This window comes from Gekko japonicus, unplaced genomic scaffold (assembly GCF_001447785.1).
Source record: "Gekko japonicus isolate JY-2015 unplaced genomic scaffold, Gekko_japonicus_V1.1 scaffold399, whole genome shotgun sequence".
NCBI lineage: Eukaryota > Metazoa > Chordata > Lepidosauria > Squamata > Gekkonidae > Gekko > Gekko japonicus.
The window spans coordinates 367164-381970 of NW_015175981.1; the positions used below are offsets into that span (position 1 = coordinate 367164).

General features: G+C 44.7%; 1 protein-coding gene across 1 annotated transcript in view; it reads right to left on the reverse strand.

Moving 5' to 3' along the window:
* The window catches only part of IFIH1 (interferon induced, with helicase C domain 1), a 55291-nt gene that overhangs the window by 32107 nt on the left and 8377 nt on the right, over positions 1 to 14807 (reverse strand). Inside the window, exons 2-4 of the mRNA XM_015426233.1 lie at positions 12562 to 12718; positions 7068 to 7220; positions 1997 to 2077 (exon numbers count right to left, since the gene is read on the reverse strand). Coding sequence (XP_015281719.1) covers positions 1997 to 2077; positions 7068 to 7220; positions 12562 to 12718 — 391 coding nt within the window. The remainder of the gene's footprint in view (positions 1 to 1996; positions 2078 to 7067; positions 7221 to 12561; positions 12719 to 14807) is intronic.

Here is a 14807-nt window from a genome sequence, read left to right on the forward strand (position 1 = left end):
GCTGGAAGTGTAAAAAACATGTAGGTACGTTTTACCATATGTGGTGGACATGTGAAACTGTATGCAAGTTCTGGGTTATGGTACATACATTTATAAAGACAGTTTTGCAGACTCATTACCTTTTTGACCAGAATAGTTTTTACTGAATTTCATACCACATGATTTTGATAAAAATCAAAGATATTTTATAATTCATGTAGTAACGGCAGCTAGAATCTTATTTGCAACCTTCTGTAAACTACTAATAATGCCTTCTGAACAAGATCTGCTAGTGAAGACTTTGGAAAGTGCGGAATTGGGCAAATTGACTTTGATGTTAAAAGGGCAAATGGAAGAAGATTTTGTTGGACTATGGACTCCTTTTTATGACTGGATAAGAAAGAAACATAAAGATATGAAAATTTTGATAATATAAAATGAAGAAGTCTTTATGAACTTCCAAAATTTCAGTCTAATCTTTTTGTAATGTGAAATGATATGTGGACATTTATATGCAGAATACTTATTACTTTTGTTTCCCTTTCTTCCCCTACCCCTGTATACTCCCAAAATTTAATAAAGTGTACTATAAAAAAATAAAGTTTTTTTTCTGTGTGAGACCCATTTATGTGTACCCTCTGTAAAGACACCTCTCTGTGGTGTTCTGAGGTAATGTGTGTTACGCTGCCTCCTTGCCTTCCTTTATTTTTATTGCCAGCAAAGGCTCTCGCCTTAGAATTCTTAGTTGGACCCAAAGAACAGGATGGCTTAGTTGTATACGATAGAATGATGGAATGGTCAGCATGTTGGGGTGACTCTGAGGGGATCTTTTACTCTGAAACGAACGGTTGTTTCTCTTAAACATGAATATAGTTTGTTTATAACAGCATAACAGTTTCTGTATGGCTAATAAGCTTAATAGTTTCAGACAGATACATAAGCTTAATGGTTTCTTAAGCAGACCTAGCCACACAGGCTTATTTTCTTACTTGCTACTTAAGTTCATAACTTCCACAAAGCTTAAGTTACCAGCTCCTTCCTCCACACACCTACACATCACTAACTCTCACACAAAGCCTCTCTGAACAAAACAGTCAACTCTGCCCCCTAGGGTACAGCTATCACCCAATCATAACACATCTGAAGAAGTGAAGAAGCATGCTTGCACACGGAAGCTTATACTTTGAATAAAATTTTGTTGGTCAAAAGGTGCCACTGGACTCAGATTTTGTTCTCATAACACACTTCACTCACCCATCCAGCGTCCCCCTCCCCTTTCTTACTCTACAAGCCTACATTTTAAATCACAGCAAACATAAAACCCCACATTAAAATGTAGAAATAAAACACACACAGTATTTACACAGAGAACACTACAGGGGGCAATCTTTGCACCAATTGTACTTTCTAGAATAAATCAAACAAAGCTCTGGAGATATGACCAGGTGAAAGGGTGGCCATGGCTCTACAAGAGAACAGCTCCAGTAGGGCAGAGACAAAGGTTTGGATGAGGTGAAACAGGAAGAATGAAGTGGGAACAAAGCAATCAACATCCTGTGCTGGGCTATACCCTCCTAAGCCCAACGAAGTCAATGGGCTTAGAAGAGTGCAACTGCGGTCGAGATGGAACCAGTGTTACCTCTAAGCTGAGTTAGTGTGAGCTAGCTGACAGTTTTTTAGCCTCCGGCTCACATATTTTTGTCTGAGCTCAGGAAGGATGGTTCCAGAGCAGACTAATTTATGCAGTAACCAAATTGCTTGCTCACAACTTTAATGCTAGTAGCTCACAAAGTAGAACTTTTGCTCACAAGACTCCACAGCTTAGAGAGAGCATTGGCTGGAACTGTTAATTACTGCTGCCATTGACCATTTGCACAACAAAATCATTGTTGCGGTTGTTTTCTAACACTGGCCTGACTTGGCCTGATGCATAAGGCAGCTTTTGATTTACTGCACCTGGCAAACGTGCCCTTCCAGATCTTATTTCATGCTTGCTAGAGTACAACGAAGGTCATACCTGAATCACCGCCGAAGCTGACCTGTCCAAGGCTTTCGTTGGTGTCATCGACACTTGCATCTAGCAAGCTGACATCAGATTCTAGCAGACAAAACACATAAGCACAGGTCACCCCAGAATTTTGCATGACGTATCGTTCTCTCTGTTTCAGGTTCACACAGTCCAACTTGACTTACCAGAACAACCCTACTTTGTTTTATAATATAATGTCAATTTCCTATTGAAGCAGAAACCACCTTTTGGGGGTAACAGCCAAAGCAAATCAAGGGGATTGTCAAATGAATTGATCTGGACTTGCCATGCTACCATTACCAGCTCTGGGATGTCTCTCTTGATGTTTAGGAGATGCCATCTTGGAAACTGTAACTGATCTAAAACGTCTTCTCATGTGCAAGGGCTACTAATACAAACATACAGGATTAAAGTCTGTAGGTCTCAAGGTCCTGAAACACTACCAGCCACTAAAAAGAAAACCATTGCCTAAAAGGCAATTATGCTTCCCTAACAAGGAAGCTTCCTGCCAACCTAGCAGTTCGAAAGCAAGAAATTGCAAGTAGATAAATAGGGACCACTTCAGTGGGAAGGTAACAGCGTTCTGTGCGCCTTGGTGTTTAGTCATGCCGGCCACATGACCACAGAAACGTCTACGGACAGCGCTGGCTCTTTGGCTTTGAAACGGAGATGAGCACCGCAACCCTAGAGTCGGACTCGACTGGCTTTCGAGCAAGGGAACCTTTACCTTTACTAACAAGGAAGCTACAGGGTGCCATCTACTGGCCTGCAGTAAGCCTGCATGAATACAAACATCAGAAAACAGAAATTAAATGGCATACACATCTGAAGAAAGCGATGACTTTCAAAAAGCTTATATCGGAATTAAAGAGGGTTTTTATCTTATTGGCTTTTTAATAGTCTGCTTCTGTTTATGGGTGGCTTTTATGCTGTTGTCTAATGCCTTGTGTTCTAAAATGGTGGGTCTTTTTGTACAATATATTTTATTAATATGGTGGTTTTTTAATTGCAAGTTGCATCGAGCAGGACTCTGAAGAGGCGGCACAGAAATATTCTAAACAAATAAACCCGGTTAGTCTTAAAGGTCGCAGATGATTTCTGTTCTAAGAGCAGTTTCACAAGAGGAGCCAGTGGCTGGTGTTCTGGATGGTTGCTGTGCTTGTTTTGCATATATAAAAACACCCCTTGCATTTTGTGATCTTTCCATTCATATAATATTCACATTATAGGCCAGTAGTTCCCAAAGTGGGCAGTACCAATGTTCCCTCTAATCCCTCCCCCCGATGGAGCAGTTCACATCCTGAGCAGAACTGCTGTAAACTTAAAACGGGCAATGGCTAGTGCAAGACCCTGTGCGGCTCCAGGTTGCTGCTGAGTGGGGCCTACTGTGTTAATGAGCAGCTGCTCATGTGCACAGCTTAGAGGGAAAACTGGGTGGTACCCTAGAGGGTGGTGGGATTACCTAGGGGGTGCTAAGAGGCAAGGGGCAGCAGGGGGGCCCATTCAACCACATTGTTTACTTATCGATGATTGCCCAAGCTATGGCACCATGCTGGCAAATGGCACTCCCAGTTTCTGCCTCTGCACAGAGCTGAAATCTGGTGCAAGGGACTGAAATTTTTAGGAAACATGCTCTAATCAATAGTTAAATATACTCTAATCAGAGCTCTGATCAAACCAGTATACAACATTTTGAGAAACTATCGGTACATACAGTGTGTATTTTCCTCTCATTTACCAAGTTTTTGCTGTTACTGTTTTGAATATTTTTATTATCTTTTCTTAGTGGATTGTGCAAACCAGTATTCTGAATAACGCTTTTTATAGGCTAGAGTAGGGGCCATAGGGGATGACTTTATGGAGCCAAGGGGGCGGTGGTCCCAAAAAGTTTGGGAATCCCTGCTACAGACAAAGATGCGCCAAGTGGAAATATGTTTTACCAATCCAATCATAGACAGATTATGCCACAAAGAGTCTGCTAGTCTTTAAGGTGCCAAACAAGACTTTGTTTTCTTTTCACACTTTACGTAGTAATTGATGGTTCTTGCAGTGAACAGGGAGAGGACCAGTGGCAAACACCTGGGCCTTAATCATACACAATGCAAGCAAAGCTGCACGGAGTAGACAGTCACTTTCCTTCCCCCCTCTCCCGCTGCAGTCCTCTATGCCATCTGAAACCGGACCTCCATGGGTCACTGGACGCTAGGAACATAAATGGGTCAACTTAGGGGCTGCAATGAGAAAGGAGAAACAGCAAAAACTGCCCCTCCCTCCACAAACAGAAGTGCCCACCACAAGCAGAAAGGCAGCTAAGGACACCAATTCCCATGTACATTCATTAGGGAGCAGTGGGCCATGCTTCCCTAATCTGTTCTATACCTCAATACTAAACAGGCAAAGCCCTGACCTGGATGTTCCTGGCTAGCCGGAGCTCTGTTAGATCTCAGAAGCTAAGCAGGGTCAGCCCCTGGTTAGTATTTGGATGGGAGACCACTGAGGAAGTCCTGGAGTGCTACGCAGAGGCAAGCAATGGCAGACCACCTCTGAACGTCTCTTGCCTTGAAAAGCCTACAGGGTTGCCATAATTCAGCTGCAACTTGATGGTACTTTCCCCCACCAAACAGGTGAAATTCACATGTGTGATGTGTGCTTCAAGAGAAAGGAGTTATTAAAGAGCCCTTTACCTGCACCTTGGCTTGAGAGGAAATTCATGCTTTTCATAAGCATGTTTTTTTTTGGGGGGGGGAGTGCAGCTCAGAGCCAGCCCTGAGCATCAGGTTTACCCCCCTCCCCCCCCCCCGGCATCTGGCTGCCTATCTGTTTTGCATAATGCAAAATGGACATCTTCCTCTAGGTGTTTCTACTTAGTGAACTGTCAAAAGTTTCTTCGGGTCTTTTTCCATCCATGGGAAAGCCATCAAGCCTCTCCAACACATTTTACCCCCCAGAAACCAATCATGGTATTGTGTTAGCGGCACACACGTCAGAATGCCCCAAGATCAATTTTTCTATAATTGGACATGCTCCACTACACAATTTGGGTAACAACAGCTGCATCTAAAGGCTGAACTGCTTTACTTCTACAAAAAGTTTATGAGTTTTTAATGTATTTCTGCTTGCTTTTGACTTCATGTTATTGTTTTTGCTGTAATTTGTCTATGTTCCCTTTTGTGCATCCTAATTGCCATGGCCTTTGGCCTCACACAATAAATGCTGCCTTGCTTGCTCAAGGGTTCCTGATCACCAGTAACCATTCCAATTCTTTGGCATTTGTGTCCGCTGCTTGGATGGAAGCTGACAGGCAGCGTTTTTCTTTCTTCCTTGGATCCTGTGATGCCCAGGAGAAAGGCAAGTATATAAATATTTTAAATAAATAAGAATGTGGAGAGCAGAGAGGTAAACAATCTGTATTTGGCCTGTGGCAGAAAAAGTTGCTAGAAGGTTTCTGGCAAGCAGAAAAAGCTTCTAAGGTTATTGGGTATATATTGCTGTGGGAATAGTTGTGCATGCCTCTGCTTGCTAACCATGTATACATCTTTGGTACTTTTTGCACACAAACAAAACCTAAGATACCCCATTTTTTAAAAGGCTGCCTTGGGATTTCCTGTCCCTTGGGAAGGAGGGGCAATGTGAAACAAAATATATTTCAATCAGCCCTGAGTGATTGAATTGCATTTGTTTCGTAGCTAAGCACTCCCTCTGCTGGCAAAAAACATGAATTTTCTACAACCCCAATCTAGCACAAGGAATTTAAAGCATGGCCAGTAAATTTAAAGGGAACTGATAATCTGGTTTGTAGCTGACCTGACCTGGAAAACCCAGGCTAGTCCAACCTCATCAGACCTTAGAAGCTAAGCAGTGTTGGCCCTGGTCAATATTTGGATGGGAGACCATTAAGGAAGTCCAGGGTTGCTCTGCAGAGGTAGGCAATGACAAGCCACCTCCAAACGTTTCTTGTCCTGAAAACCCTATGGGGTTGCCATAAATCAGTAGGTAGTGCCTCAGAGCTCCCAATATTTTCTCTCCCATTCAAGACAATGTAGATTTTATCCCCAAAGACACCATGAAATACAGTGGTGGTGCCCCCCAGACACTATGTTGGGGGGAATCACTGCATTCAGGTGACCATACAACAGGACACAGTGTGAAGATGACCCAAGCTACACGTGCCTGAAGGTGACATCTGCTGATGATGCTGAGATGGACATGTCACCAGAAGAGTAGGACAAGGTGCTTACTTTCCCCTCCTTAATTATATCGTCACCTTGCTTTTCTGTCAAAATTAGTACTTAAGGTAGCTTGCAGCAAATAATTCAGAAGAAAATCTATTAAAAATGTAACAAGAAAACTAAGCAGAAGACGAAGATTTGTGAGAGGTAAAGGCACAAAAGACTAAACACTCCTAAAAGCTTGGGCTTCTGAAAAGTTCTCAATTAGCACTTGAACAATAACAGGATAGGTGTCTGCCAAATGTATCTGTGGAAAACATTCAACTATCGGTGCCACTGCAGAAAAGCCTCTGTCTGGTAATAAAATAAATAGGTGGTAATAAACACTGGTAATAAAATAAACCACTGACAGTACAATCATAAACACATATACTCGGAAATAACCCCCCATTGACTTCCGTGAGACTTCTAATCAGTGTGTTTAAGACTGCAGTCTCACTGTGCATCCTAAGCAGAGTTCCTTCCATGGACTTAGAAGGGTATAACTCCAATTCAGTGTTCCCTCTAAGCTGAGTTAGTGTGAGCTAGCTCACAATTTTTTAGCCTCTGGCTCACACATTTTTGTCTTAGCTCAGGAAGGATGGCTCCAGAGCAAACTAATTTATGCAGTAACCAAATTGCTTGCTCACAACTTTAATGCCAGTAGCTCACAGAGTAGAATTTTTGCTCACAGGACTCCATAGCTTAGAGGGAACATTGCTTAGGATGGCACTATTGGTTTGCCAGATTCATGGAAGTGTGATAGAAACATGCAGCTCATCACTTGTGACTTGTAAAGCTGAATCTAGCTGCGCCAAAGGATCTGTAAAACAGATCAACTGACAGAGCACCTGAAACAGCAGAGGCCTCCCAGAATTCTTCTGAAGCATTCTCCTCACCGGATGAACTGGGCTCCATGTCAGTTCCTTTCTTCACCTCCCCCACGGCTGCAGATCCACGTAGCTCTTCAGTTTTGTCTGCAGATAACCCATTCTCATTATATTCTGTTTACAGAAAAAATAAACAAACAAACAAGAATGCTTAGCAAATTCTTTTTCCTTTAAAATTAGTGGCCAGACTCTACATGTGGACAAAATACACTTGGTTATGCAGTTCAGTGAACTAGAAGACAGGCAAAGTGTAGTCGTTAGGAGTGCAGACTCTAATCTGGGACAAGTGGGTTTGATTCCCCACTCCTCCACATGCAGCTGCTGGCATGACTTTGGGTCAGTCACAGTTTTCTCAGAGCTGTTCTGGAAAGAACAGTTCTGGAAAGAGCTCTCTCAGCTCCACCTACCTCACAGGGTGACTACTGTGGGGAGGGAAAGGGATTAAGCCGCTCTGAGACTCCTTCGGGTAGTGAAGGGTGGGGTATCAATCCAATCTCCTCTTCTTCTAAATTTGGTGAATGGACAGCCTTTAAGATACCCACATTAAGGGCACTATAGAAGTCTACGGCAAACTTCTTGTGGACATCAGAAGATTATGAATTTGTCTCAGTGCAATCCCCTCATAGCCTACTGGTTTTTAAAGCAGTAGAAAAGAGCAAGAGTTCAGTAGCCCTTTAAAGACTAACAACATTTGTGGCAGGGGATGCTCACTTCTTTGGATCTGGAGGGTCCAGACTGGGTGTTGCCTGAATGGGAACTAGACGATGAAGGCTGGAACCCGTAGAAAAGTCTGTAGTGATTCCAGGAAAATCTGCTGTAGATCTGGGGGTTCCTAAAAGATCCAAATGCCCTAGAGTCACGGAGGAAGAGCCCAAATGTCTGGATCCTTTCCCGGAGATCTTATGGTCTAAGAATGGGAGGACCTTCTTCTTCTGATTAGTCTCTATTAGAATACCTTCTAGCTTGCCCCTAAGGAATATTGAAGAGATAAGATGCCACTATGGGCTTGGTTGAAGTGTTCATCAACCAGTTGCTTAGACAGAGGGTGCACCTGGTGACCATGGTAGTGCCAATGGCCCTTGCTGAAAACTGCACGGTGACAAAGGTAGCATCAGCTACAAAAGCCATGAACTTCTCTGACCTCAGGAGGTAGGAAATCAATTGGGAGGGCATCATAGATCTTTCTCTGCATCTTGCACAGCCAAAGGAATAGCGTACAGGCTAAAAAAGGCACTAAGCCATTGAAGCCTCAATAGAGAGCTCACTGGCCTCATGGGGTTCTGCGCAGGGCTGTGTTGCTCCTGTGGTCTGCAGCCTCCTTAAATGCCCCTCTCCCTCCATGGGACAGTCTGATCCGGATGCCATATTGGCCACAGGAGCATCCACCATCAGAATATGTGGGTATTAGCCTGCTGAAGTTGGGAAGGTACAGCACTTCTTAGCCTGAGCCACCTGAAACCTAGAGTGATTAGGTTCATCCTATTCATTTCTCAGTACCCGGGTAGGTAAGAAGGGTAAGATAAAGTCTGCTACAGAAGGGTAAGATAAAGTCTGCTACAGAAGGGTAAGATAAAGTCTGCTACTAGAGCTGGCCATAACCTCCTAGTCACTCTCCGAGACAGGATCTCCTTCCTCTTGATGCGGAAGATCCACTGCAGGAGTAGAAAGTTTCAGGAACTTTGGAGGAGGGGCAAATGACGAAGGAAGACCTCAGTGGCAAAAGACCTCTTGGGTTTGGGAGGGGAGGGGTGACCCTCATCACTGATCTGACCTTCTTCCTTTTTGGACAGGTCAGGGTCACTTATCAGAGAGAACAGGGGAATTAGCCAAATTCGTTGAAAGATCTACTCATGAGTAACATAATGTCTAGGTAAAGGCCAACGCTTGATTTCTTGCAGACTAGGCGAGGACCTTAGGTGGCTCCTGTCCCTCTCTGACTGTAAAGGGCAGCTTCTTGTGCTGCTTAGTTCTACTGGATTGCCTCCATTGGGGGGAAGGGGGGAGTGCTGGTGCTTGCGGCTGCTGTGATCCCTTCTGCCCACAGCCCTTTCTGTAAAAGATTCCAGCCACTGCTGGAAGCTCCCTGGGAAGAGTGAGTCAGAGCTCTCCTTCTCCATTTCCATTGCAACCTTGCTCAACCCTGGTGCAGGGGAGAAAGACGAGGTCACATTCCGGCAGGAAGAAAGCGTGTCCCTCCTCTGGCACGCACCACCATCTCATCCCTTACCCACTCATTTGCAGAAGAAGAGGGGGAAGAGAAGAATGATCTCAGTGTCCTGATAAAGGGCCCTTGGTGTTCTGCCGGGCACATAATACCTCCTGCACCCCAGAGGATGGAAGATCCTGCTGATGGCTCCATTGCCCAGCTCTCCTGCTGTTTCCATGCAGCACTGCAAAGCTGCAAATCCCCTGGGCTTTCCTGAGCCAAAGCAGGTTACCTGAATGGCTTTGTGAGACACGGGAGGTCACAGAAGGACAAATGCAGTAAATCAAGGTGCTGGACTTCAAAGAGAGAGATCTGAAAACAAAAGCAATTAGAGCCCTCCCCAAACGCCTGCCTTCTCCACTGGCAGATCCAGGTGGTCAGCCGTGTTGGGTCTGAAGCAGTGGAACAAATTTAGATTCCAGTGGCACCTTTAAGACCAACAAAGGTTTATTCAAGATATGAGCTTTCGTGTGCAAGGCACACTGTTTCAACTACATTGGAACAGTAGGTAAGTTTCTAACTTATAGACAGGCTGTCATGACCCTCCACCTTCCGCTGCCACCACCCTGGACTTATGGTCCCTGTTGAGAAGGCCCAGGGTACCCTCTCAAGCACATACAAAATGCCCCTTTCACAAAGAGAACACACAGGCGTGATTGACCCAGGCAGAGAAAATAATTAAACAGAAAGGGTTTATTAAAAACAACACTGGGGCAGGGAAAACAAGACAAGGCAAGGTGCTTTAAAAGAGTATAACAGTGTGAAAGGAAAAATAAACATAAACTAATGCAGCTACCTGTTCTACTTCCAAGCCCACAGCCTGGCTAGCACTCACACTGAGCCCAGTGATCTTCCTCTCTCCCAGACCAGCCTGTCCCAACAGTGGGACCAGGCCGCAGAGAGAGACCCGAAAGAACACCCTGTTTTTCCTCAGTTAACGGCTAAGACCCTCTCCTCACACAGTTCAACAGTCTCCTCACAGAATCTCCCTCTCTGATTGGCTACAGCCCGTTGCTAAGCCTTATGGGGACTGTAGGCTGTCTGCTCACTGCCATGCAGGTCTCTCCTGGGACTAGGCCGCACTAGGCCCTGCTCCCAGTCCTGCACAGATCATGACACAGGGATTTAACAGCAAATGAACATGTAACATGATGATGTTTAAGCTATGTAAAGTCAGAACGAAATAACAAGCGGGTGCCCATGGTTGTACCATTGATCTGGAGAAACAGGTTGTCACAAGATCTGAAGAGGTTATGGGTGAGAACAGAATGGCAGAGTCTGGTGGCAAAGTCAGCTGTGCTGATGTCAGATTTCTGACAACCCACATGGCCCCACAGTGTGCTAACATCCTTATGGCTGACTTGGAACAATGCTTCCTAACTCCCACCCACTAATACCTCTCTTATACTTGTGTTACATTGATGACGTTTTTATTGTCTGGACACACGGTAAAGAAGCCCTGGACACATTCCATCAGGCATTCAATGATTTTCACCCCACCATCAACCTGACAATGAACTAATCCATGAAAGAAATACATTTTTGGACACTACTGTAAAAGTACACAATAGACACCACCTTATACTGGAAATCTACTGACCGACAAACATACCTACAAGCCTCTAGCTACCATCCTAAACATACCAAATGATCCATTGTGTATACCCAGGCTCTATGCTACAGCTGCATATGCTCCAATCCTACAGACAGATATCTCACCTGAGGGATCTACAACATAGGAAACAGATCAACAGATCAACAAAGCCAGAATGATACCCAGAGAAAACCTGTTAGAAGACAGACCCAAAAGAGACAATAACAGAATACCATACAGCTTTCAGCTCAAAACAGTTGATTTATTTATTTATTTATTTATTTATTTATTATTTCAACTTGATATACCGCCCTAACCCCCGTAGGGGTCTCTGGGCGGTTTACATTTTTGGGTGCTAGTCACATATTTGAATCCTAACTAAGGCCACATCAATTCAATGGAAGGGGCTGCCTACCGGCACCCTGGTAGAGGCTGGTGTCATTCTTTCGGCTCGGCTCGGCTCCTTTCAACACATCATCAACGACTTACAACCTCTACTGAATAATGACAGCTCTCTTTCACAAATACTGGGGGGCAAACCTTTTCTTGCACACAGACAGCCCCCATCTCAAACAACTATTCACCCACAATAATGCAACATCTAATTTGAACATGGACACTGGGACCAGAGCTCGCAATAAACCCAGATGGCAACTTTGCTGCCACATACACCCAGACAACAAAATCACTGGACCTAACAACATCAACCACACCATCAGAGGCTCAGTCACATGCTCATTTTCTAACATTGTATATGCCATTAAATGTCAACAATGTCCTTCAGTTCTCTACACAGGACAAACCCTCTGCCAGAGAATAAATGGACACAAATCTGACATCAGGAATCACAACATTGAGAAACCTGTAAGAGAACACTTCCTTCTTCCAGGACATTTAAATGGATGACCTCAAAGTAGCTGTTTTGTTACAAAGGAACTTCAGGAACAGAATGGAAATTGCTGAATTACAAGGGATTACAACACTTGGAACAAAAACCTCCCCATGATCAACAGGTATATTGGTTTCTTATCTTATTACATATGCTATCTCATTCAGTCCTCACATATGTATTCTCAACAAGAAGGACTATAAATCCTCTGTATTTTAGTGTATTTCTTTTTCAGAATAGTATATTTGAATAATGAATGTAATGCAAGGAATATCGGGATGTTTTGCTGACATGACACTGCATCTACCTCATCAAGTGCTGTTAAGTGCTCTCCACACCTGGGACTTTCTCGGCTTGCTTCCCACAATTATAAAAGACACCTTTAGACATTTATCTGCTATTTTGACATATTTATTGCTTTACAACTGTTGACCTTATAACCTTAGCTTGTTGTTTAGTTCTTTGCATAGCTTAAACATCATCATGTTACCTGTTAATTTGCTGTTAAGTCCCTGTCTGAACCTTACCTACCATTCCAATGTACTTGAATAAACCTTTGTTGGTTTTAAAGGTGCCACTGGACTCGAAATTTGTTCTCATTGGCAGGAAGAGAAGACTGAAAGCGAGATGGGGGGGAACTCCTCCCCTCTGGAACAATAAAGCTGGACTTCCTGCCACCAAAAGTGGAGGGAAGGGAACTCATCTGGGTCTCCTAATCCTTCCAAGGGAAAATTGCCACTTTTAATCATCATAAAAATCAAATTACCGGTTTCCTCTCCATTTAGTTCATCTGCAATCTTTTCATGGTGAGCATCACGCAAGGCAGCCAGAAATGGAGAGAACCACTTTCTCTTTCGCTCTATTCTGCTCAGCAGTTCCCTCACAGCTTCTTGATTTCCACGCGCATCATGCAGAGTTCTCACCTAGTTAAGAGACAGAGGGGAAAATAAAGGGCGGGAAAAGCTTAAAGCAGTGATACTTACTCCACAGATAACAGAGTTCACAATTCCCATCAACCAGAAGAACCACATAACCACTGTATGTCCTGCGCACCACCCCAAAGCAAACAACAATACATAACCATAGCATAACCCTTTTGAGTACCAGAGTTCCTCTGGACAGATATGGCTGTCTCACCCCACTGCTTATGAAACTTAGCCAGCTCCTGTAGCCAGCCGATTCCCCCACTCCAGGGCTTGCAAGTCAGTGTTTGACATGAAGCAGCATGTAAGTTTTCAGGTTCTCTGAAACTCTGTTAGGCTGGATGTTAAAAAAGAACTTATGGCTTGGGGGCCAGCCTGTGAGCAACTGGTGTAGGGGAGGGAAGACAGGAGGCCTGCTTGGAGGGCAGTGAGCAAGCAGGTGCACACAGTGAGGTGTGTATGTAGTCAAAGCTGTCAAGAAACAGAAAGGAAATAGCTACAGGGTGAGGCTAAAAGGCTGAGGTAAAATAGTGCGGAGACAATGGAAGTGAAGATGGAGGAAGAGGGTGTCCCCCCCCCCACCTCCTCAGACCACAGCTCAGCAAGGATTGGAAAAGGCGCCATTACATGGGGGGGGGGAGGCTGGAGCTGAGCAGCCGGTGCTGCCGTCACCACCCCAACTGGCTTCATGTTTTTTTTCCAAATGGCAACTATGTGGGGTTGGCGTGAGCAGGAGCGCAGAGCAGAAGTTTACCAAACAAAGGGATGGGGCCAGCGGGGAAGAGTGGTGGAGGAGGGCCAGCACATGGTCTGAGAGGCAACTGGGCTGTCTTGTGAAAGCCACTCTGAGGGGAAAGACCTCCCGGCTTCAGAAGCGAGTGGAGAAGTGAAGGGAAAAAGGGGTGCTGATGTCTGGACAGCTGCAGAGCCGGGAAGCAGAGTGTTGGGGTGAGTGGGGGATGGCGACCTTCCTTCTCCCCCCACCTGTTCTCAGCCAATGAGAGGGAAAGGGACGTGGGAGGACAAAAAGTGCCCCCTGGAGATTTCAGAAACAGTCTTCCCGTCAGACCTTCCCCTCAGCCCTGCCACTTCTGTAGGAAATGCAAGAAGAATGAGAAATTGGGGTGGGGAAATCTGGGAGACTCAGGTTCAGACCCCCCCCCCCCCCGCGGACCTGAGTTATTCGGGGGTCGGTCGCTCAGCTTGGCACACCTCACAGGGGGAGCAGTGGAAGGGGAAGTCCGGTGAGCCTCCTCAAGATCCTCAGAGGTAGGCTGGAGTAAGAGAAGAAACAAAGAACTAGAGATGGATTGTAGCCGTGCTTGGCTGCTGAGGCTGGGCATATGAAGGGGACCTGAAAAACTACCTTATTTACTTGCAAGGACAATGACTCCTCTCCTAAAAATAACTAATATACAAAAGTAACTAATTTGTATGGAAATGTACGATACACCCTCTTTTATGGTACCCTTTGGAAAAAATCTAGTCTTGCATGTGATTAAATACATTTATCGGTGCTTTTGTGGGTTCCCCAGTAAATCAATTGCTTTCACTGCTAGGAATCAACTGCTTTTGTTTGTATTTTGAGTAAAAAAATAGTATCATTAGTTGGGTTTGCTGTGTCCTCTATAAAGTCTATATCTCCGGTACCTGGCATTACATTTTATGGCAGAGATGAGGTGAGGAAGCAGCAGTGGCAAGTTGGCTCTGTTCAGACTGAGTCTCCAAACCACTTGCTGATGCCAGGTTAACCAGTCTTTACCCTGCCCAAGGCCATGCAACCTCCACCAGAAGACGTAAACAAGAGCGGGGAAGTAGGAAGAAGAAAGCAGGTCTAGGGGGAGGGGGTTGCATATCTGTATGTGTGAGAGAAGTTATTTATCTCTTTGTGAGAGTGAGTTTCTGTTTGTGTACATGAAAGGGAGACTAGAAGTGCCATCACTGGCCAAGTTACACCCTTCTAAGTCCACTGAAGTAAATGGGCTTAGAAAGGTATACTCCTCTTTAGGACTGCACTGAACATCTATGGGCTTTTCCACATTCTCATTTTCCTCGCCAGAAAGTTCTTGTTTCTTTGGGTCTCCCCCCC